General features: G+C 38.6%; 1 protein-coding gene across 4 annotated transcripts in view; it reads right to left on the bottom strand.

Annotated features, from left to right (window-relative positions):
* Positions 1-24,518, bottom strand: part of cux2b (cut-like homeobox 2b) — a 250,329-nt gene extending 225,811 nt beyond the window's left edge. For 2 of the 4 annotated variants that reach the window (XM_057831046.1, XM_057831044.1), the window contains exon 1: positions 23,928-24,195. Coding sequence is in view for 2 of the 4 variants with exons in the window: in XM_057831042.1 (XP_057687025.1) it covers positions 24,279-24,341 (63 nt within the window). In the remaining 2 variants the exon portion in view is untranslated. The other 2 variants (XM_057831042.1, XM_057831043.1) reach the window with 2 other exon arrangements.

Here is a 24,518-nt window from a genome sequence, read left to right as displayed (position 1 = left end):
ACGAAAAACATACAGATTTTGAACGTACCGCCTACGTAGGTACGTAATCAGTGCTCACTTGTACAAATTACGCCAAAACCGTACAACTTGACAGATACTGTACATTATACACTATTTGCACTTTTACTATTTGCAGTGTAAAAAGCTCCTCAATATCATTATACAAATGTACAATGACAATAAATGGATTCATTCATTCTTATTCTGATCATATGTAAATCAGTTTTACATGGATGACAGTGAGACATTCAACCTATGTAGTGCTGCAACGATTAATTGATGAACTCGAGTATTCGATTAGAAAAAAAGATTTGAATCAAATTTTGCTGCTTCGATTATTTGTTTACTTAAAGTGGCGTTCTAATGGTTTATTTTGAAAGTGTTTGCATTCAGTTTTATTGATTTGGGTGGATACACTGCCCTCTAGTCTGCCTCATTTCACATGGCTGAATCCAGATGCTCCATGTTAAGACCAACATAAGGCAAGTTTTTGTTTGCGCTGTTTTTTTGTTTTTTTTTAATGCATTCATAATTTAGTTATAGGTATAGGTATATATAGCTGTTTTTTTGTGGGAATATGTGCCTGAACCATTTCTTATGGGCGAGTTTTAAATTAATTTGAGATCAAGCTTAGTTTTTCTAGAGCGTTTTGCCCCGCGACTGACGCCGTAGTTTTCGGCTTCATTGTACCTTACTTTCATTTGAGTGTTGACTTCACAACGTATGAGACCTCTGATAGTTTGTATATTGTGACTAAATATGGCCATCTAGTGTATTTGTTGAACTAAACGAAATATTTGAATAGAGTTTGACCAAAGTCGGAGTATTATTTTGCATAGTTCACCGATTAATCGACTACAAAAATAATCGATAACTGCAGCCCTAAACCAAAGTTAACTATTTTACGGAAGAATATATGAAAAAAGAGAAGGAAGGAGAAAATTTACTCGACCTATTCTTTTGGAAATGTGTATGACAATGTCAAGTCCATGTGATTCACTGTTTTCTTCAACAATTATAAAAAGGTCATGGTAACATGTTTGGCATGCATGTTGTGGGACACGCTCCACCAATGATAATTCATATTTAAAATATGTTCATTAAAACACATGTTCCCACTGTTACAAGGACAGCAATGAAACAAAAATACCTAAAACAAATAACACTTCGGTTTCATTTGAACAATTTTATTTGAAATTTAATTTGGCCATTGATGGTGAGAAAAACGTCATCATTTTTTTACGGAATACCCCAGACTTATTTGGTATTCTTAATATAATAATAATATAATATTAATATTTACAAACGTTCTTTTCTCAGTTTTATTTTATAGAGATGGTCTTCAGGGTGGGATGTGATGTAGAACATCCTCTAAAATGACCCCAACTCTGACAGCACTAATACATACATAAATTTCCAGGGCGACATCTTAATATTCTACGAGTCGTTATTCCAGAAGAATTAAATATTCTGCAATTTCTCATAATCATGGCACATCAACAATTCAAACAGCTGGAGAGGGCCCTCAACTCCAGCGCAAAGTCACTCAGTAATCAGGGCATCTCCCCCAGAGAGAGAGAAAGAGATAGAGGGGATGGGAATCAGGGGTGGGACTCATTTGGGAGCAGCTCAGTTACCATGTGTTCAATCGCCTTGGTGATCAAGCGCATCCGCCCAAGGTCTCTAATGATGTAAACACCATAGGAAACAAACAGAGGAGGGAATATGAACCCCAGGGTTTAACATGATTTAGTCAACAGAAGCACAATGCATAACTTGGATGTCTACCTGAAGGGCTCTCATAGAGTGAGTCCAAGAGGTGGCAGAGGCAGCACCATAGTCTTATTACCAGCCAATGGAGATTTATGCACTCCAAGGTTGACTTCTTTCAAAGCAAAGGCTCGATAAGTTTGATGAAGCGGAATGAGTTTAGCCTTCAATAAGTACTATCTGTGCCGGACTGAACTGCCACACTCTTCCTTATCCGTGATCTGATGCCAAGCACATTTACTCTTGAGGTCAAAAACACTGCCATGATTGAACAAAATCAAGGGCATCCTGTGGAAGGCCGCTGAGGGGACACAGACACGCCCCAAACCTTTTACACAAATGTAATCTCTGCAGCTCCCGTAACTCAAGGTGACCACGCACATAATTCACAGATCGTCATGAGACAACGTTGCTCATGTTTAAAAAGGTACCATAAGAAGCATTATCCATTCAGACCAAAAACCTGTAAGGAAGAAGAAATCCATATGCCGTAATTTTCAGACTATAAAGCGCACCTGACTATAAGCTGCCACCAACCAAATTTTACACAAAACGGCATTTGTTCATAGATAAGCTGCAGTCGTCCTCACTGTATTATAGGATATTTACACCAAAAGATATAAACCGGTAACACTTTTTTGACAGGGGCATCATAGGACTGTCATAAGAATAAATGAACCAGCATGAAGCTTTAAACCTATTGGCTGCAAAGCTTCATTACTTCAAGAAGCTTCATTTGGCCTGCACTGCTCCCTTTGGGGAGACAGTCAACCTCTGCTGCCACCTGCTGTCAACATTGTTGTCGTACAACATGCCTCCTAGCATGCATTGCAGCTGTAAAGATGCAAATAACAATCAAAATTTATGTTGTGTGCTAAATATTTCTTCAGTTACTGTTCCAGTTGTTTTATTAATTGCTAGTTATGGTATTTTGGTAACACATTTGACAGTGGTGCCATACGACTGTCATAAGACCATTATAATTATGACATGACATGACGACACTGCCGTGAGCATTAATGACTGCTTATGACTCATGTCATTTTGTGTCATTCGGCAAATTATCTCATTTTTAAATGGTTTTAAAACATCCGAGCTTGACATAAATGGAGTTAGTGACATAATTTGCCGGATGACGCTTCATGACATCTGTCATAAGCATTCATTAAGGCTCATGCATAGACTTCATAATGTATTGACAGGACACGAGGCCGATTCATAGGGGGCCTATCTACGTCAAAGCTGACCGAGTGGATATACAGACAGTCTTAATGCTTGGTTAAAAGCAAAAAACCGTGCAGATAGCATTTATTTTATGTAAATATTGCAAACGATGAGGCTAGTCAGTAAAAAGTTAGCAGCCGCCGTATTAAAAACAAAGCTTTTTCCATTGAAAATTATTGTGAATAAATGCTTAAATCCTTCAATTCTTTATAGATATGGACGTTAAACAGTCTCGATTTTTGGTTAAAAGCAAAAAAACGGTCAGGTAGCATTTATTTTACGTAGATATTGCCAACTATGAGGCTAGTCAGTAAGGAAATTAGCGGTCGCCATATGTAAACAAAGAGCTTTTTCAGTAGAACATTTTTGTGAATAAATTCTTAACTCCCTGAATTCTTTATAGATATGGACATAAAACAGTCTCGATTCTTGGTTATAAGCAAAAAAAAACCATGCAGGTAACATTTATTTTACGTAAATATTGCGAACTATGATGGCTAGTCAGTAAGGAAATGAGCGATCGCCATATGTAAACAAAGGGCTTTTTACGTTGAAGATTTTTGTGAATAAATGCTTAACTCCCTGAATTCTTTATAGATATGGACGTAAAACAGTATCAACTCTTGGTTAAAAGCCAAAAAAACAAACAAACTATGAGGCTAGTCTGTAAGGAAATTAGTGGCCGCCATATGTAAACAAAGAGCTTTTTCTGTTGAAAATTCTTGTGAATAAACGCTTAAATCCCTGAATTCTTTATAGATATGGACGTAAAAGAGTTGATTTTCAGTTAAAAGCAAAAAAAACTGTGCAGGTAGCATTTATTCTACGTAAATATTGCGAAGTATAATGCCAATGCTGTAGCGACTAATTTCTCCCATTGATTTTTTTTCACAAAGCTTCAAAATGCATGCGTGGTACAAAAAATCTAATAGTTACCTTGAATCCTCGAACAAATCACTCCTGAGACAATCCTTCCTGTTTGTATGCAGTACAGCTTTCGTACTTTTTCAACCTCAATCCGGCGTAAGATCGCTGAATGTGACCGACTGCTAATAAATGAAGCGGAGTGTTGGAAGGCCCCCTTCGGGAAGGCTTGACGCAGTGAATGGGGAATTTGTCATGTCAATACATTATGAACTCTATGGCGCATGATAGTTTCATGTCATAATTATGACGGTCTTATGGCGCCGCTGTCAAATAAAGTGTTACTTATTAACCCAGATAAATCAACAAATAAGCAGCACTGGACTATAAGACGCAGGATTCAAAATAAGGGGGAAAAGTAGCAGCTTATCGTCCAAAATTCACAGTAAATGATTTTTGCCAACGAATCATATTGAACTATTTTACCGTAGTCTAAATATTCCATGAATAGTCAATTGGTTGATTTCCCGACAACAAATGCATGGCCTGTAGGTTATCATTTAAGCTGACCCCTCACCCCACATCATCCTCCCAAATTTCAGTTCCTCAAGGCAAACTGCCGCAAGCCTGAAGCAATGTTTAGCTAAACCTGCTGGTCTATGTAGGCAGGGAGAGTCCCCAGAGGGCTGAACAATCAGACAATTTCAAGATCATGAAGCATTAAACCAATCCCGGCAGGGTACACTAATTAAACAGCCGAGCCCGGCACAGCCAACCAATCCCCACAGAGCAATTAAATCCATCCCCTCTAAAACACTGTGGAACCTGTCTGGGGAAAACTGCTGAGGAGTGAGAGAGCAAGAAATGGGAGAGCGGGAGACAGGAGAAAATATACTGTAAAATTCATCTGGAAAAGACACTGCAAGAGGATTGCAGTCAGGGGCTAACAAGGGAAATTGAAAAAAAGGAAGCTCCTTGAATTCACTTCTTTGTTCCCTTTTCACCTTTTGACATTAAGACATAAATGCCTTCACAGTCATTCTTTTGTCTTTGGGCATTATTGTGAATGTTGATGGTAACCTCAACTACCACATTTAAAAGACGAAAATAGTGACCCGCTTACAGTCTTCAGCTGCATATAATTAAGCTTACAAGGTCTTGAAAGCACTCGAGAGACTGAGAAGAAATACAGAATAGCCTCGAGGTCTATATTACACGCAAGCAAAGCTAACCGTTTCAAACTGTAGTCGATACGCCATTGCTTTCTGCTATTACATGCTATTTTTTTACATGTTTGATGCAAAAATTTAATTCATTCACTACCAAACTAAATTAATACGTGACAACGGAGACATAAAATTGTTTATTCGGGGAACGACAAAACAGAGAGGAGCACTTTTGCATAGCAGCTACAGGATCTATGAGTTTTCACAATACTAATGTAGGGGTTCTCAAACATTTTAGAGGAAGTACAATGACCAGGGCCAACATTAACTCATTGGCTGCCACTGACCGCGCTAGACATCCAATCCATTTTGACTGTGAGAGCTGGCAGCGAACTCTTCCAGTCTTTTCCACTCTTCCAAAATGTTCAGAAACTAATAGGGCTGTCAAAATTATCGCGTTAGCGAGCGGTAATTAATTATTTAATTAATCACATTAAAATATTTGACGCAATTAACGCACAAGCCCCGCTCAAACAGATTAAAATGACAGCAGTGTAATGTCCGCTTATTACTTGTTTTTTGGTGTTTGGCGCCCTCTGCTGGCGCTTGGGTCCAAATGATTTTATGGGCTTCAGCACAATGACTGAGCATGGTGTAATTATTAACATCAACAATGGAAAGCTACTAGTTTATTTTTTGATTGAGAATTTTTACAAATTTTAATAAAACGAAAACATTAAGAGGGGTTTTAATACAAAATTTCTATAACTTGCACTAACATTTATCTTTTAAGAACTACAAGTCTTTCTATCCATCGATCGCTTTATGTTAATAATGTTAATGCCATCTTGTTGATTTATTGTCTGAATAAACAAATACAGTACTTATGTACCGTATGTTGAATGTATATATCTTGTGTCTTATCTTTCCATTCCAACAATAATTTACAGAAAAATATGGCATATTTTATAGATGGTTTGAATTGTGATTAATCACGATTAATTAATTTTTAAGCTGTAATTAACTCGATTAAATTTTTGAATCGTTTGACAGCCTTAAAAAAAAAAACTGAGGTTTTAGTTATTTTCATAAGCCACAGTTTGAGTATCAACATCGCACTCAAGGTTGAGAAAAAAATAATTTATATAAGGCGGAAAACACGGACAAGGCTGAAAAAGCAGTTTCTGCTATTGCACCCCTCTTTAAAATAAACTGCTCTATTTTAAGCCAAAAGAACTGTTGTGTTTGATATAACAATATGTCTATGTGCTGCCATAGCAGTTCCATGGTCCATTAAGCCTCAAACTATTTTTAATCTGTCTGTTTTACCCTGGAGATGCCAGTTTACAGACATTGCGCAACCGCTTTTGTTTAAACTAGGCCATAAAAATAATTATATTTATTATTCGAAATGTCTACCATTTTTTAGATTAGAATCATTAATTGATGTCTAATATTTAGTTAAAAAAATAAAATTAAAATTAAAATAAAAAAACGACTTTAAAAAATTATTCACTCGCATATTTTAAATTATTATTATTATTTAAATTTTATTTTAGATGATAATGATGATAATCGATCCAAACAAAAAAAAATTGAAAAAAAAAATGTTTAAAAGGGTAAATATTTGAAAAAGAAAATCTCGACCACTCCTTGATCTCTGCGATTTCTGCATTGCGACCCTTGTCATATTACCATGTTTCACCCATAAAATCCCCAAAAAGTCCAGCTGTGGCCTTTCACAGCTGTGTCTTGACACTCGGTGAGACTCGGTGACAAGGTAGTCAGTCAGTCAGTCAGTCAGTCTGTAAACCAAATAGTCTGTCAGCAAGTCAGTCGTCAACCAGCTAGCCAGCCAGTCAATCAAGTCGTCAGGTGAATAGATAGGCAGCCGGGCTCAGGGTGATGTGCTGTCATATTTCTCTCTGGTCTTACTTACATAAATTCATGATTAGTCCAAAACTGTCACTCAATAACAACAATATGCAAGGTGCCAATCACCTTGTCTAAACAAACACAAATATGTACCCCTGAGATGGTAACAAACACAATCGTCCCTTAGGTTTATGAGCACCTCATCTTAACAAAAGGCATCAGGTCAAACACATTAATGGGCCAATGAACCATATGCATATACTGTAGATTCAATTTTCAAATGTAGACCTATGCAATTTGCCAAAATATGTTATTGTATTGAAACAAAAAATAACAATAATATTGTTTTATTTACTGTAATCTAGTAGCAGCAATCTTGAAAGGAAAATGAGACAGACGTCACAGACACGCATACGCAGAGGCATAGCAAGGGTCCCCGGGGGCCCCAGGCAACAAGCAACATGGGGCCCTTCGAGCATGTGCAAGTAAGGGGGACAGTTGGACTTGGAGCAATAGAAGAAAGAGTAGCAACACAAAAATACCACCACTATATATATATATATATATATATATATATATATATATATATATATTAGGGCTGTCAAAATTATCGCGTTAATGGGCGGTAATTAATTTTTTAAATTAATCACGTTAAAATATTTGACGCAATTAACGCACATGTCCCGCTCAGACAGTATTCTGCCTTTTGGTAAGTTTTACAGCAAGGCTTTTTGTGCTGTCTAACAGCGAACTCTTGTGATCGCTTTGCGACATGGTTTATTGTTTTCTTGCCAGTTCAATATGGCTGCACGGCTGACGCCTACGTTGTAATGTTGTGCTTATATGATCCTTGGACAAGATTTGTCCGTAAGTATGGTTGTTGTAAAGAATGTACGTTGTTATGTTAGTAAGCGAAATGTTATATTTTTTGTATGAGACGCTTTTTGTTTATGTTTAGTGAACCTTTATAGCGTGCTAAGCTAACGTTGTTGCTAATGCAACGCTTGTGTACTTTTTTTTGTAGTTTTACGACGGTCTAAAGAGGACAATGGTTTGAGGCCATTTTATTAATAAATCAGATGAAAAAGGAAGAAGTCTGATTATTAAGGCGTCGTTCACTAGCTGTCTAGCTTTGGAAAAAGTAGACGCTTCGGAGTGAGGACAGCATAGACAGATTTAAATGACAGTAGAGTGAAATGGCCACTAAAGTCCTTATGTACCGTATGTTGAATGTATATTTCCATCTTGTGTCTTATCTTTCCATTCCAACAATTTATTTTACAGAATATATATATAATTTACAGAAAAATATGGCATATTTTATAGATGGTTCGAATTGCGATTAATTACGATTAATTAATTTTTAAGCTGTAATTAACTTGATAAAAAAAAAAATTTAATCGTTTGACAGCCCTAATATATATATATTATTTTATTTTGTCTTTTAATCTATTGTTGTGTTGTGTTGTTGGACCTTGAGTCTGTTAATAAATCTATCTATCTGTCTATATAGATATAGATATATATATATATATATATATATATATATATATATATATATATATAAAAAGGTATATACCGGTGTGTGAAATCAGTAGTCAGATTGGCCCTACGACCCATTAATTCAAATTATTCCATAAAAACCACTGATTGGTGGGCTACCAACCGAAATGAGTATTACATTTGCTAACAAAATTGTTTAGGATTATTTTAGATTAATATATGTTATATTTTTCTTGTAGAGTATTCGATGAGGAATACGATAGACCCATTAAAAGACTTTTTGGGAAAGATCACCCTTTCTTTAAGTAGTCACATGAATAATGAGGTGGCGTGTGAAAATCAACATAAAACAACTCGGCAAGGACTTACCAGAGAGTACTTGGTGAGTCACTCTTTAAACAATCATGTGGTATTAATAGCTGATTGGACTTTCTTAAAAATGTATAATCTACGTGACATGGTTAGTGCTGATTGGGGATTGATAACAGAATCGTTAAATAATTTGCCAAATGATTCCATGGTATTGAAACACTCCCTACACTTGTCGCTGCGACAGTGCAGTAAAACTGCACGTGCTAAATCTGTTGGCCCTCTAGGGGCCCCTGCTGGCTGGGGGCCCTAGGTAATTGCCTGGTTTGCCTAATTGGACACCACGCCTCTGCGCATACATATATTTTTTCATCCTTGTGGTATAGTGCAATATACACTCAGCCAAACGTGGCACTATATTACTGTCTGTCGTTGTGTTGTACATGAAAGTGTCCAGACGAAGTAAATGAGGAAGTGTTGAACGTTTCAAGGCTGCATGTTTTATTTGACAATCCACTGCAATCCTTCTACATATACAACAATACTTTAAGTAGATCATAAGATAATGCCCGTACAATGGCATTATCCAATTCCAGAGGAAACTACAGGGGCTTAGAGAAACCGAAATGGTGCCGTTTTGAAAATCGAACGACCTGAACGTTTTTTAACCAGAAAGTCAGTTTCGGTTCAAAATCGATTTATAGAACAGCCTTAGTGGTACTCGTGCAACACTTTGAAAACCACTGTGCTAGGGTATTTTAGCGAGATCCTACTTGGTAAATACTACAATTCCCCCAAGAAGTTTCAATACAAACTAAAAGGTGTGCTTTGACGAAGAGGAGTCAAGAATGTAGATGGACAAAGACTAGAGTAGGAGTGTCTCATAACAGACTGTGAGAAAGGGAGATAGTGTGGACTTGCTCTTTTCTTCCCCCGAATGAGTCGACATATAAATCACGTAGCCCAGCTTCACATCTTTACTTCCTCTTCCTCTCCATTAAAAATGATAAACTATACCTCTTGAAGCCACTCGCTCGCTTTAGGGCCCCAGTCTACACCTTTCTGGCGAAGCAGCACAAGTGCATGACTCGGATTTATTCCGTGCCCTCACGTTGTTGGGGAAGAATAAGAGAGTAATTAGCTGTGTGTTGATGGAAAGAAAAAATACTCACAACCTGACCAATCTATCAGCTTTTTGCCACTGCACACTTTGTGTATTATACAGTAGAAATGCTGCTTTGTAAAAATAATAAGTAGACTACACTCCAAAGACCACCATGAAGTCTACTGCTGTCTGGAAAACACTCTCCAAGCACCAACACATAATGAGAGCCGCGAAGATCCCTCAAGACAACCCGGAGAAGCATTGATCTCATGAGTGCACTGGGCCCAAGAGTAACTTATCACACTATGCTATCACACGATACATGACGAGCAACATAGGAACACAATACCTCCATTTTTAGAAGAGTGAAATGGTTGAAATGAAAATAAAGTGCAACATAGCTCCGGTCAGACCGGGCGCGGTAGGTCGAGATGTGGCTCATTCAATGTGTGTAGGGGGAGGCCTTTAGTGGAAACGCTGTGATATGAACAAGAAAAGACTGGTGCTCAATATGTGTGCAGTGGCGTCAGCTGGTAAAAACAAATAAAGCCAAGGCCGCGGTGGAGAAACACAGTTCGATATGAACTGGCTGGGCAGGGGGGGCGGCTGTCAACAGGGAGAGAGGCCACAGCTTTATACTCATGCCGATGAGCCATTACCTCTCTGCTGATGTTTCCTGAGTGTGAGGGAAGAAGAGGCTGCCCTACCACTATGAAGCAGTCCTCCCACAGACTAATGTGTCCCCTAAGTTTTGTTAAAGCTGGTTATTTACTCCTGCAGAGCAATTGCTTCAGCCTCAGGGCAGCAGAAGACTGCTATAAAAAAATTAGGCATTTCTGTGAAGCACCGTCATCTACCGAGGATGCGCTTGAGCTGCAAAAAAACGTGAAAAAATTGGCTACTGCTTTGAGATATGAAAAAATATAGCAGGCCATTCAAAAGCTTGTCGTTAATATCATGCAATTAGTAATATGGTATGTGATACTATGTCTACAAGTATGCTTTATATGTATTATTATTGAAGGGAAAAAAAAGACTTTTGCAGCAATGCAGGTTTGGCAATTTTCAGGAAGAATATGTTGGATTTTTAAAGGATAGTAACTGCTCATGTTGTTGTTGGTGGTGTGTATACTTTCATTTTGAGTTATTCCTCTGGTATTCATGGATAGATCTCAATTAAATTTGGTAGGGATATTCTAGCGTACCTATGAAGCCTGAGGGCCCAATTTGAATTTTAACAATTAATTAGCATTTTATAAATTAATTAGGTAATTTAATGGTTCTATTTTCTTAGGCTTAATGCTAATAAAGGATGGATTGATCTTAAACTTTATTATGCATATATAAGTACATCAGTACCTATGCTCGTAGCCTGATTTTGATTTTTTTGTTTCATTAATTAGATCAAATGACCCACAACTGACACTCATTTTTATCATTTAAAGAAAATTGGCAGCCTCACCCTGCTGTATGGGTAGTAGTTTAGTAGCTGATATTTGTAAAATGGTTCAAAACTGAGTACTATGGGGGATTTTAATCAATGCTTTTGATGGGTCTGCTAACAAATGCATGCTAAAACAACTTTAAAATGTAAACGTTGACGTCAAAGTTTCCGAGGTGTGAGTTTATTCATACATCATTTGTAACATATCCCCCAAAATGTGTTAAATAAACATTGCTTCCAAAGGGCATGTCTCATTTTGACATTTTTCGAGAAGCACCTGGTTTCTGAGAAGCCAACTATAATACTTAAGACATGATATTCCACAAAAATTCAACTACTGTTTCAAAAAACGAAGTTTGCGATGTTTGTAAGAGCATTAAATAACCAATAATAAAAATAATACAAAAGAAATCAGCTGTACTCTGTCCATTTTGAGGGGATCAATGGAAGAATTTGAAAGGTTTTGACCTCAAGGGTGCAGTAATATGTTAACCAAGAATGCCCAACAAACCAATTTTCGAAGGAGTACAGCATTTTACCACTAATTTTGAATTACCCAACAAATGAAGCTTCTTTAAAATAAGATCTCGAATGTATAAGGGACACTCCTACCTGGTTTTTGCATAAATTTGAATATTAGTGTTCTTTCAACACAGCTGTACCTGTGCTGTATTTTTCCGATGTATTTTTGATCATAATTTTTCCACTGCAAATTTCCGGAAATGTTGTTCCAGATTTGTAAGGTGCATGTGTACTTAATTAATACTAAAACTTTGAAGCCGTGGATTAACTACAAAATACGAGGGGTTTTGTGACTTTTCCGTTTACATGAACAAAACATCCAGTACAGGCCAAAAGTTTGGACACACCTCATTCAATGCAACACAAATGAAAGTCCCAACCTCATCAATAAAGCAATAAATTCCACTAATAAACCCTAAAAATGTATACATGTAAAGTCAAAAAAATTTTTAGGCAAGCGTGTGCAAAAAAGTAATCAGTGCAAAGGGTGGCTACTCTAAAAGGAACCTCGGACTTAAAGACTTGTAGGCTCTAATAAGCCACAATTGTTCTCTTTTACTAAAATATGTTATTAGAAACACATAAAATATCACCATTGATTTAAAAAGCTATAATATTTAGTACACGTTTTGACCTACGGAGGGCGCCATGTTTTATACGCGTAATGGACGCTTGGTGTGATGACGTAGTTTGTCACTGTCACGAGACGAACACTACCGGTGTTCTGCAATTCCTTCTATGCTGCGAGACGTCCAACACACACGCACATCGGTTAAAAAAGGCAAGTACGTAAGATTTGTGTTTTTATTGAGTCTTTTATTACCTTTTCATTGCCTCAAAATACTTTTTGCATGTGTTTCCCTCTCATACTTTTAAGCATTGTGTTTTCTTGTTGTAGCTTTAAAGCAGATTGTTGATCTGTTGACGACATTAGTCACGTTGCATATTGAAACCACCATTATTTGATATTACAGAGTTTAAGTATGTTTTCAAGGCATCTGTTCTGTCTATATCCATCTAAACAAAACAAGCTGAAAGCGTACGGTAGTACTTTTCGTGTCAAATTTGCCCTTTGTAGCACGTTTCGCCAGAATAGCACATTTAGGCAGAACACCGGTTTTGTCATACCCTCTTCTCGTCTCAACCCGTCTTTCCGGTTCATTTTGCTTTAGCTGCTCGTTTTGTAAAATATCGACAGTGCTGTCATCCTGATTAATGTTTCTTTCTGGTTCATATTGAAATGGTGGAACAGAAAACATGTTTATGTCGCTAGAATCATCATCTGGAAGCCCAGCAGCGTAACCCAGTGACGTCACCGCCCTGCGACGTCGTCAACAACAATGGCATCCTACTAGTCAAACTAATTTTACAAATTGTATAAGAACAAAACATCAAAAGGGATTTAAATATCAAATTATTTGAACTCATAATACCGTTTATGATCTACAAGTCTTTCTATTCGCGGATCCCTTTAAAGATACTAGAATATTATCCATGTTTTTTTATTCCACGTTTTTTGCGAAGTACATAATTCGACACGTGTTCATTCATAGTTTTATTACCTTCACTGAGAATTTCGATGTAAATAGTCATGAAAATAAAGAAAACGTACAAATGAGAAGGTGTGGCCAAACGATTTGCCTGTACTGTACATCTACTCACTGAGTGCATTTGACATTTTTCTCCAAAACTGATCATTATTTGCGTTTCTTTGCTTAGTACATAGAAACTGCACTCCAGTACAAACATAGTAGTGAATCAGAACAGATTTGTGCTTATAAATTTCAGCACATATGTGTGCGTTCACACTTTTAGTGAGTGAAGCCCAATGTCATCACAACGGAGCTTATCAAAACACGGCTCATACAGCAGCGTGAAGACAGGAGCACAAGCACGGCAAAAATGATTGGATAGGTATGGAAATCTACTTGAAGGAAGGTCAGAGTGATTAAGCTGACATTAATGACAGGCCTAGTCTTCAAGTGTGAATGCTGAACGTAGCGCTCTCTAAACCCATTTGTCATTCGTCTTCCAACACTCAAGCATCTGCTTTGAAGTCTCTACCACTAATGCTACACAGTGAGGTTAAACAGCTTAACGCTAAAGTCTTTTTCACTCCTCTCACGCTCTAATGTTCCCTGTTATATATATATTTATATATATTTATATATACACTGGGGTTATTGCTCCAGGATTTCACGTCTCAATTTGCCCAAGAAGGTTGTGTAAAACTCCTTTTTCCATTTTTCTTTGTTGCTACTGTCAAACGAAAAGCGGCGCAAGTCAAAGGGTGCCAGATTGTGGCACACACGGCCCTCCCTACGAGTCAAGTAGTGGTACTATACGTTTATATGAGGACTCGAGCCAGTGCTTTTACATTTAAACGCTGCACTTAATCTGCTACACATTGAAAAGAGCTGCCAACACATGAGACAAGTTGCGAAAGATGGAATAATGAACACAGAGTACAGTAGCCACAGTGAAGGGCAACTTTGAAGTCTTCGTGCCAGCTCAGCTTTGGAATGAAGCGATGCAGTCATTAGGATAAATAATACAAGATTGGAGGCGCTCAGACAGATTTAGTCCCACACTACAATGAGATTAGACCGAGACATGTGACATTAACAGTATCAGCAAACAAATATTAAAAGCATGAATGAATGAGAGACAGAGCAATTTTCACAGCCAATTTGAGATTGGATGGTTTGGGTGCGTGTGTATGCGTGTGCGCGGAAGCTACTGGCAAACGGCGCACTGAGCGGGCTGGCAGCCGAGGCATCCAGGCTGCAAAGCAATTTCACTGTTTGGCAATACTGTTGTCTCTGTGTGTGGATTAGAGATGACACCAGAGCAACTGAGTCATGCCGAATGTAGTGCCTCTTTTGTTCGTGATCTAAAAACCCCACCGCCTCTTAAATTCATGGAAGAGAAGAGTGGAAACAGGGTCAAGGAAATGATAACAAATCATTGAGGCATTATTTCGCCAAATGAGCACAGCATTGCAACATCATAGGAAACAACCAGGGTGTTTGGATTTCAGACACCGCTTTTTCAGGTCCAACCAGATACATTGTGCTTTGATTAAATCTCGCAAATCCTTGTACTATCACATACAGGGAGGGGATGCAAAGGAAAGCAATCAGACCCAGAAAAGTAGACCACACCACGTCATCTATCGAAATGACCCCCTCCCCAGGTACCGCACGGGCCAAGGGTTCTTCATGATGTCTGGCAGGAGAGACCCTGACCCGTCCTTTTCTCGCCCGCCCACAGAAATGCCATCTGGCCGGTTTGAATGATTACCACAGCAACGGCCGTGTGACCTGCAGCCAGCAGGAACCAAGGTCACCCCACCTCAGCACCTCACACTCTCTGTGCCCTCTGTTCATCAGCCTGCAGGTGAATTATTTATCCTAGACAACTCAGATGCACAACTCTAGTGCGCCAACACTTTGTATATTCATTATTACAGTGTTTCACAAAAGTGAGTACACTCATCGCATTTTTGCAGATATTTAAGTACTGTATTTTCAGACTATAAGTCATACCAGCCATAAAATGCCCAACGAAGAGGAAAAAAAAAAACTTATAAGTCGCATTTTTGGGGGAAAGTTACGTGATAAAATCCAACACATAGAACAGATATGTCATCTTGAAAGGCCATTTAAAATAAAAATTAGGGCTGCAACTAACGATTGTTTTCATAATCGATTAATCGGACGATTACTCAAACGATTAATCAGTTAATCGAATACATGTCACTTCTTTCAATTACCTTCACAATTTACTTTGAAGTTGCTTTCAGCATGTTGTAAGTAGCAATGAAGACAAATTGGATGACTATTTCCTTTAACTGTATCACTTATCAAATTTGTTAATCAAGTTAATCGATTAGTTGTTTCAGCCTTATTAAGAAACTAGTTTAGACAGTAAAATGTCCAAAAATTGGCAAAAATGTGAATTGTTGTTTTCCAAAGTAAAAGCTGATTTTTGTTCATGTCATACTTTGACTTAACAAAAATATAATGAAGTCTGATAATATTTACAACTGAGAAGTTATATATATGTTACAATTTCAAGAATTTAGACAAGTTTAAGATGAAGGAGGGCCTGAATAATTTATCGGTTAGTAATCGATTAGTTGTCAATTAATCGATTAATTGTTGCACCTCTAATAAAAATACAATAGAGAACAACATTCTGAATAAGTACAATGTTACATGGCGCATGAACAACGAAATGCAAATGTGGCTGGTATGTTAACGTAGCATAGCTATGAAGAGTTATTCAGATAACTGTAACATAAAGAACATGCTAACAAGTTTACCAAAACACCAAACACTCCAAAACACCATCAAGTGAAAATGATATAATAATGTGTTAATAATTTCACACATAAGTCACTCCAGAGTATAAGCCACACCCCCAGCCAAACTATGAAAAAAACTGAGACTTATATTCCAAAAAATATGGTATATCTTTTCATGGCACAACACTGGCAAAATGACACTTTGACACAATGAAAAGTGTCACTGCAGCAATGCTGACAGCACTCCTGTAGCGAGCCACATGACATTTTGGAGGGAAAATGACAAGCAGTACTCAATTTGGACATTTAGGGATGTACGTAGTTTCTAAGGGGTGTATTCACTTTTGTTGCCAGGGGTTTAGATATTAATAGCTACATTTTGAGTTATTTTGAGGGGAAAATAACTATTATATAAGCTGTGCACAGACTACTTTTCATTGTGTCAAAGTGTCATTTTGTCAGTGTTGTCCCATGAAAATATATACTTAAATATCTTCGGAAATGTGAGGGGTGTACTCACTTTTGTGATATACTGTATGTGTATTGAGAAAATGAATGTTGCTATGTTAACTGCTGGTGTAACACAAATGCAAGAGTGGCATTATATTATCGCAATAATATACATGGGGGTCACTTTAGGTCTCTTAGCTCAATTTTACATCAATAAAACAGGATGCTCAATCCTACAGAACCAGAGCTATCTTAAAAGTACGGGTCTGCCAGAAATGCAATTTATTCAAATTACTTACACCTCAATGCAAGGCAAACAGCTCAGCAATGAATTTGCCTTTAGAAACCTTATTGTGAAAAGGGTAACAGTTACTTTCATTACCAAGGTTGCAGCAATGGTATAATATGGTGATTAGTAAATTTTAGTACTAAATCAACTACATATTTACTTGTCAATAGCAAATTCAAAAATAATTTGTAAATCTGGACTCAACCAGTTGGAATCTTTGTTTTATAAGGACGCACTGGTGCGGTCCTTTGGCAGTTGGAACTGCGTAAACAGACACTTGATTAAGTACACTTGTCATCACTAAAGATGGTGCCTTTAGAGATGTTATTGTTTCTAAGTATGATGTTAAAAATGTGTGAATTTAAAAACATACTTATTATAACAGATGGATTGTAAAGCTATGTAAAACTGCTTTGCATCAATACATTAAAAGTGTCTCACAGAACACTAAAAAAAAAAAAAAACTGGCATTTTAACACTTTAACTCATTGGCTGCCATTGACAGCGCAAGACATCCAATCCATTTGGACTGGAGGAGGCTGGAAGCGAATGATCGCTGCTAGCCCTCCCAGTTCAAATGGACTGGACAGCTAGCACCAACAAAGGTACAGAACGATGAGCATTCACAGCCAGTTCTCCATGTTTAAATAAATTGGACGTCTATATATAGTCCCCCCAGGATTTTGCAATTGTGGAATTTTCCACTGAGCTTAAAAGCGTCCAAGGAAATCAAAACAGTCGGCGGAATCTTGAAAAGGAGGGGGTCGTCTTATAATCAGGGCCGTCTTATATTCGGGCCAATACGGTACAACAAAAGTCACTGTTGAATTTTAGTAATCATAATGTAGCTGAAGATATTGTTCTTTGATTGCACCAGGTAATATGTGACAATATTACCAATAAATTCATATTATTTGAAGAACTGAGTTTTATTTTTTTCATATTGCATGCTATATAAAACGTAAGATTAGTCACGAATTTGTAAGGGCGTACGTCACTACTTGTAAGATTGCCAACGGCCTCGGCTTGACAGGTATGTATGGTCACCGAAATTTCCGATTCTGAGATTATTCGCGATACGGCAGTGGAAGATTCGAGAACGATTAAAAAAAATCCAAATTCCGATTATTGAATTATACCAGGTAAAGCAGACCTAAAACATAGTCAGCGCAGTCTTTCGGACGCAATGAGGAACGGACCGAGAGTAAATATCATGTTCAACTCATGCCGCTGGATAAAAAAACCAATAATACCTGACTGCGGCCGACAGCTGCTTCAAACAACGCCTAGTTGCTAGTTGCTACAAACATACGGCCACATACGGCTATAGTAGATATCACATATATGTAGAACTAGATGCAAAATGACATACGACGGCGCCAGTAGAACATGTAAAAAGAACTAGACACAAAATGACAGACTTGCCGTTGAGTAGTTGCCGCGTTGTTAACAGCCGCCATCTTAAAGCAATAGACTTCTCTAGAAGGCTCTGTTGTAGCGAACCTAATTAACTTTTTATCTAAAATACTCCTAAATCGACAAAATCTTAACTTGAATCCATCTTTAAATGATGAAACCGTTTTCAAACTTTGACATGTCGAAAGTAGACAGAAGGGAAATTATGGAATAACGGAGAATTTTACCAACTTTAACAGTTGATTCACATCATTAAATTAATTGAATGTAGTTTAAAGCTGCTGATACAGAATGGGACTTGAGTACCGTAATTTCCCGAATATAACGCGCACTTTTTTCCCCCAAAATCAACTTGTAAAATCACGGTGCGCAATATAAACGGGTACAAGGATGGAGACACGAATATTATATATATATATATATATATATACACCGATTTTTTTTTTTTTGACACGGCCACGTTGTGTTGAAGAAACATATGCGGTGACCCGTTGCCGACCATTACGGTACGTAACGTCACCATTTTGTTTCAGTAATACTTCACCCTAATCAGCCGAATGATTTCGTCTGTGTTAAATTCTGCTTTTTTCACTCTTCATAAAGCGCAGAATTTAGTTTCTTGAACTCATTTGAGTCAACGTTTATTGCAGCTCCGCAACTCGGACCATAACAAACGTAACAACAGACTTCCTGTGTGTGTCCGTCAACTATATCTGTCCCTCGGGAAACTCAAACCCAAATAACAATAGTTCCTATTGTTACTGTCGTGTTGACAGCGATGAGCTCTCACGGATTTCCGACTTACGTTTTCACATTCATTTTACCGTATGAATCCATGGAAGAAACATTTATTCATCATGATGAAACGAGCAAGTTATACAGCAGCCTTTAAAAGAAAAGTCACATCTGTTTTGTTTTCTCCTAGATTCTGGTAAGTTGGAGAAGTTGTCAAATCATATTATTACCGTAAATATTGTCAGTTTATGGTAATGTTTTGAACTACCAATGTGCTATGCTTGTGCTGTGTTTCACCAGTCAGTAAAACTGCATTTCTGTATCTGTACACGAGCTCTGTTGTCTTGTATTCTTCTATTTATTGGTGCTAAAATTAGGGTGCGCATTATAAACGGGTACAATAATTTTCCCTAGATTTTACAAGTAAATTTGGGGTGTGCATTATAATCGGGTGCGCCTTATATTCGGGAAATTACTGTATTTTATTTACTGTTTTAAACTGTTAACATGATACTGAAATATTAGTTTGGTTTATTCCAGTGCTTCTCAATTATTTTCTGTTACACCCCCCCCAAGGAAGACGTAAATGTTTCGCGTCACCCCCAAACTCTCTGCCGCCACTGTAAATAGTATCATTTGTCTATAAAATTACAATTATAAGTATGCCTCAGCCTAACATTGTGTCCTTTTTTTTCTATTAAAGAAAATAAGATAACAGATCAACTTATAATAAAGTATAACTTTATTAACCTTGTTTTGTTTGTAACAGAAAACACTTAACGCGCAACAATTTGCCTGAATTTAAAAGAAAGTCACATCCAAACTGTAAAAATACACTCAAGGTACATTTTTGACCATTTGATATTGAAAAATACAATGTAATAAAATCAGTAAATAAGAACAAATTCAAATTGATTAGAAACATTAACTCATGAGGATAATATGCCAAAAATTTTGAGTGAAAAAACAAAACTGAATGGAAGAAAAAAAAATGTCTTTGGACAGAAGGACAGTTTTTATTTTCACTGCTCACAGTATCATCTCCGTTGCAATGGTGTAGGGTTATTTTGCACTGAGCATGCTAACAGTGCTCACTAGTTTACTGATATAACACTGACAAAGCGGGACGATTATTGGCAATATTCGGCACGTTTTCCTTGAAAAACAGTCTAGTGGCTTATCAATGACATTGAGGTCTAATGTCTTTAAGTGGCATCTTAATTGATTTGGCTTCTGGCTGTCCGCTATAATTTTTTCAGACACAGTAAACAGTGGTCTTTCCTCATCTCCCACTGTATTAAAAGTCCAAGCCAAAAGGCAAACGGCCCGAAAAAAGCGCATTCTCGGCGGCCGAGGGAGAACCGTAGGTGAGGGCTGTCGTCGTGACGATCCCAAACCGAAAATTCTCGGGCGGACACGTGAGAACCGGAGAAGACAGTGAGTCGCTGCGAGAGTCCGGTGTTGTGCCGAAAAAATGCCCGAAAAACGGCTTTCGAAAACAACGCACAGCTCTTTGTATCCCTTTTCTACGGTGGCCGAGAGGTGTCAGGCGAAATGCAAGGTCCAAACACTTTGCAAATAGAAAAAGCACGAACCCCAATTGCAAACGCTTTGCAAAGGAAAAAAAGCAGGAATGCAAACTGCCACAACACGATCCCCAATTCCTAAAGCGCGATCGCAAATTGGCAAAAGCACGAACCCCAATTGCCACAACACGACACCAAATGGCTCGCAGCACGAATGCAAATTGCCACAACACAATCCCCAATTCCTAAAGCGCAATTGCAAATTGGCAAAAGCACGAACGGCAATTGCCACAACACGACAGCAAATGGCTCGCAGCACGACCGCAAGAGGCTCGCAAGACAATTGCAAAGACGATGACCCAGAAGTTAAAAAATAATAATAACAAAAAAGACCTCACTTTGTATATTGCTATATGTGCTTTGCGGCCATCTCTACAGGCCTCCGTAACGTCCCCCCCCCCATCAGACGCAAATTTATATAAAATGATGTTAATCGTTTGTGCCACAACGGTTTTGTAGATACAGTATTATGCTTTTATTGAGATATTAATTTCGAGTGGGGACGTCACTCGTAGCTTTTTCTTAGCTTGCCTCCCGCAGCTAATGGAGCGTACCAACTCTCTCAATAACAGAGGGGTGTCCTAACAACTAGCACGAACAGAGCACAAAAAATCGGGTCCATTTGCGGAAAATTGGGGGGCTTGAGATATTAATTTCGAGTGATGACGTCCCTCTAAGCCCCTCATTTACTGCAAAATGGTTCCGAATTTGTGCCATTAGTTTGTGCTACTTGTTAGGACACCCCTCTGTTATTGAGAGAGTTGGTACGCTTCATTAAAATAACAGAGGGAGAGAGTTGATACGCTCCATTAAAATAACATAACATGCTTTTCTGTGTGCAGTGTGCACTGTGCTCTTGCTTAGTTCAAAAATACTGCGCGCACTCCGAAAATGAGAGCGCCACTGCCACCCACTGAGTGGATGCGCAAGTACACTTTATTTAAGTACGGCAAAAAAAATAATAAAAAAGCATGTTCCCCGAGGTCACATGCGCCACCAGTGGCATCGCTCTGCACCCCCCCGGGGGGGCGCGCCCCACTATTTGAGAAGTACTGGTTTAGCCTGACAGGATTTTTGAACAATTTTAAAACTAATGTACAGAACATTAAAAGCACGGGAGGGGGGGGGTGAAACATCAATAATCGATTTATAATCGAATCGGAGCCTCTGAACAGTGGCGCCTCCAGAAATTTTTCATACGGGTGGCCAGATGGGGCCACTTAAAATCTTGGGGTGGCCAAAACTAAAAGCCATAATTTCAGATTTTCATTATATTATTGCAGTAAAAAGGTCAGGGGAAAACTATCAGAAAGACTTAAGGACACGGCTACTGATATACTTTGGTGTATTGTGTAATATTTGATGTTACTAATGATATAATGTGCATAGTCCATATCTGTCCAGTCAACATTTTGAGTTCCACAACAATTCTATTTTATCGTGTTATGTATATATTAGGCATAAGGTGTACATTTAACTAAGGCTGTCAAACGATTAACATTTTAATCGAGTTAATCACAGCTTAAAAATAAATAATTGTAATTAATCGCAATTCAAACCATCTCTAAAATATGCCATATTTTTCTGTAAATTATTGTTGGAATGGAAAGATACAGTACATACATTAAACATACTGTACATAAGTACTGTATTTGTTTATTATAACAATAAATCCACAAGGTGGCATTAACATTATTAACATTCTTTCTGTGAAAGGGATCAACGGATAGAAAGACTTGTAATTCTTAAAGGATAAATGTGAGTTTGTATATTGTGACTAAATATTGCCATCTAGTGTATTTGTTGAGCTTTCAGTAAATGATACTGTAGCGACTTAACAGTTCTGCCCAAATGCATGATGGGAAGTGGTGCAACCATGACTGTGTGTGGTGGCTGCAAATGTTATATCTTCTCTGCGTTGCGTACACTACAGGGTATTAAGAAAAAGATCAACTCCTGTCATTCTTCCCCACGTCGCTTCCCACAATATTTATAGTTGCTGTGGGAGAGATGAAAAAAGCTTTTGCCAATAAAAAGCAAGTCCCCAATGAATGCTTGTATCCACTCCACTCACTTGACACTGCCTCTTATCTCTGTATATAAGTAAAACGGCGCCATTGTAGGCTGTTTGCGGCAATGCGCGAATGAGTCGTACTGCGAATGCGTTAATTGCGATAAATATTTTCAAGTTATTCATTTTTTTTTAATTAATTACCGCCCGTTAACGCGATAAATTGACAGCCCTACATTTAACAAAACAAAATAAATGCATTCATTTGGGATGAAATGCATAACTGATGATACAACAATCTAACGTTATACTGGCAAGCGGGGTGGCCAGTGGGGTGGCCAACCAATTTATAGGGGTGGCCGCCCCTGGCCACCCCCTGGTGGCGCCACTGCCTCTGAATCGTAATCGAATCGTTAGGTGCCAAAAGATTCCCACCTCTAGTCACCCTATGCATTGATGAGTAGAGATATTACCTGAAGGCACCTGAGAATGTTTCTACGAGGCTACTCGATGCAATCTGCTAAAAATTCTCTCTAATGTTTCTCGCTGGGGTTTCTCGCAGACAGGCGGCCATCGGCGTGTGATGGTGGCCCCCGGACGCCAGCAAGACAGGGCGGTCCAGCGGCCAGGAGCCGCAATAACACTCGACACACCAGATGTGATTGTTCCTGCTCGCCTGGCTTCGACGAGGGGGCGGGCTGCCATGCTCCTGTCATTTGTCATGATGCACGACATCAGTCAGACGGCGGAGATGGTGCCCTTGCGCCGGCCGAGGCTGATTTACAAACATTAGCGGGGAATACAATTACACAGCCCCCACCGCCCCCCGGTCGAGTAGCCCTATGCGGCTTCAGGAGAGAGGGGAAAAGGAGGGGTAGGGAACGGAAACGACATTGCAACCAACGCTGCTTTTTCCCCCCAAAAAAATAAAAATAAAGAACAAAAACCCTCCTTGTTTTGTGGTTCACCCATTCAACTTTGCGGAAAACGGTGCGGTCAAGCTAGGGACAAAATGTGCCATAAACAAAAGTGCTCACCTGCCACATTCCTCTCGCTAGCCTTCAAGACGCATGTCTTAGCCACAAAAGTCCAGCGGATATTCAGAAGGCTGCTCCGAACGTGTTTGTCTGCTTGTTTAACACCGTCCGCGCGTTAAAACCAAAACGTGCTTGCGTTTAATTCACCGACAAGACTTGCAAAAATAAAATAATTTTTTTTAAACTATACTTTAGAGATTGCCAGTATGCAAAAACGACATTAAATGAAAATTTAAGGCGAAATAGGGTCAGCAGCACGGCGACTACCGTCGACACAAACGCTATAAAACACGAAGCTGTGTGAAAAGTTACCGTTCAAGAAGACAGACCCGACGGCGCATTAAAAGTTTCCGTACATGCGAACTCGCCGGCTCCCGGTCGTGATTTGAGCCCAAGAAAAGCCCAAAATAACAGTGCTGTCCGCGGTGCTGATCCCAGATCGGTGTGGCTAGCGGAGGCTGCTGTGCTGCTCCGCGGTCGCTCCACGCTGATCAATGATTGAACCGAACAAAGGCAGAACACGGATCAATTTCTAATAAGTAGCGATGCAAAGCACGCCGCTTTCCCTCTCACGCGCACCCAAAAGGATCCGAGACGCCCCCGAACGCAAGAGAACACTTGCCGCTGTTCAAATCAAGCGAGAGATGAGAGAATAGCACCAACCTGAAGCCGCCGTAGATCAAATTTCTTCCAATATTGAAACATCGATCCTACATCGGCGGCCATCTTGGGGGATATTGAGGAGATTTTTTTCAGTGGCTGCAATAAATATGTGGGCTGGATTCCCCCCCAGTTAAAGAGCCTTCCTGGTCACGGGTGCCAATTTGACAAAAACACACTTACAGCACGATTTGTTGACATCACTTCTCATTCGAATGTTTGGAAGAAGTATTTAAAAAAAAA

Source organism: Corythoichthys intestinalis, chromosome 3 (genome assembly GCF_030265065.1).
Source record: "Corythoichthys intestinalis isolate RoL2023-P3 chromosome 3, ASM3026506v1, whole genome shotgun sequence".
NCBI lineage: Eukaryota > Metazoa > Chordata > Actinopteri > Syngnathiformes > Syngnathidae > Corythoichthys > Corythoichthys intestinalis.
Note: the sequence above shows the minus strand (reverse complement) of the source record. Positions and strands in the feature narration are given on the sequence as shown.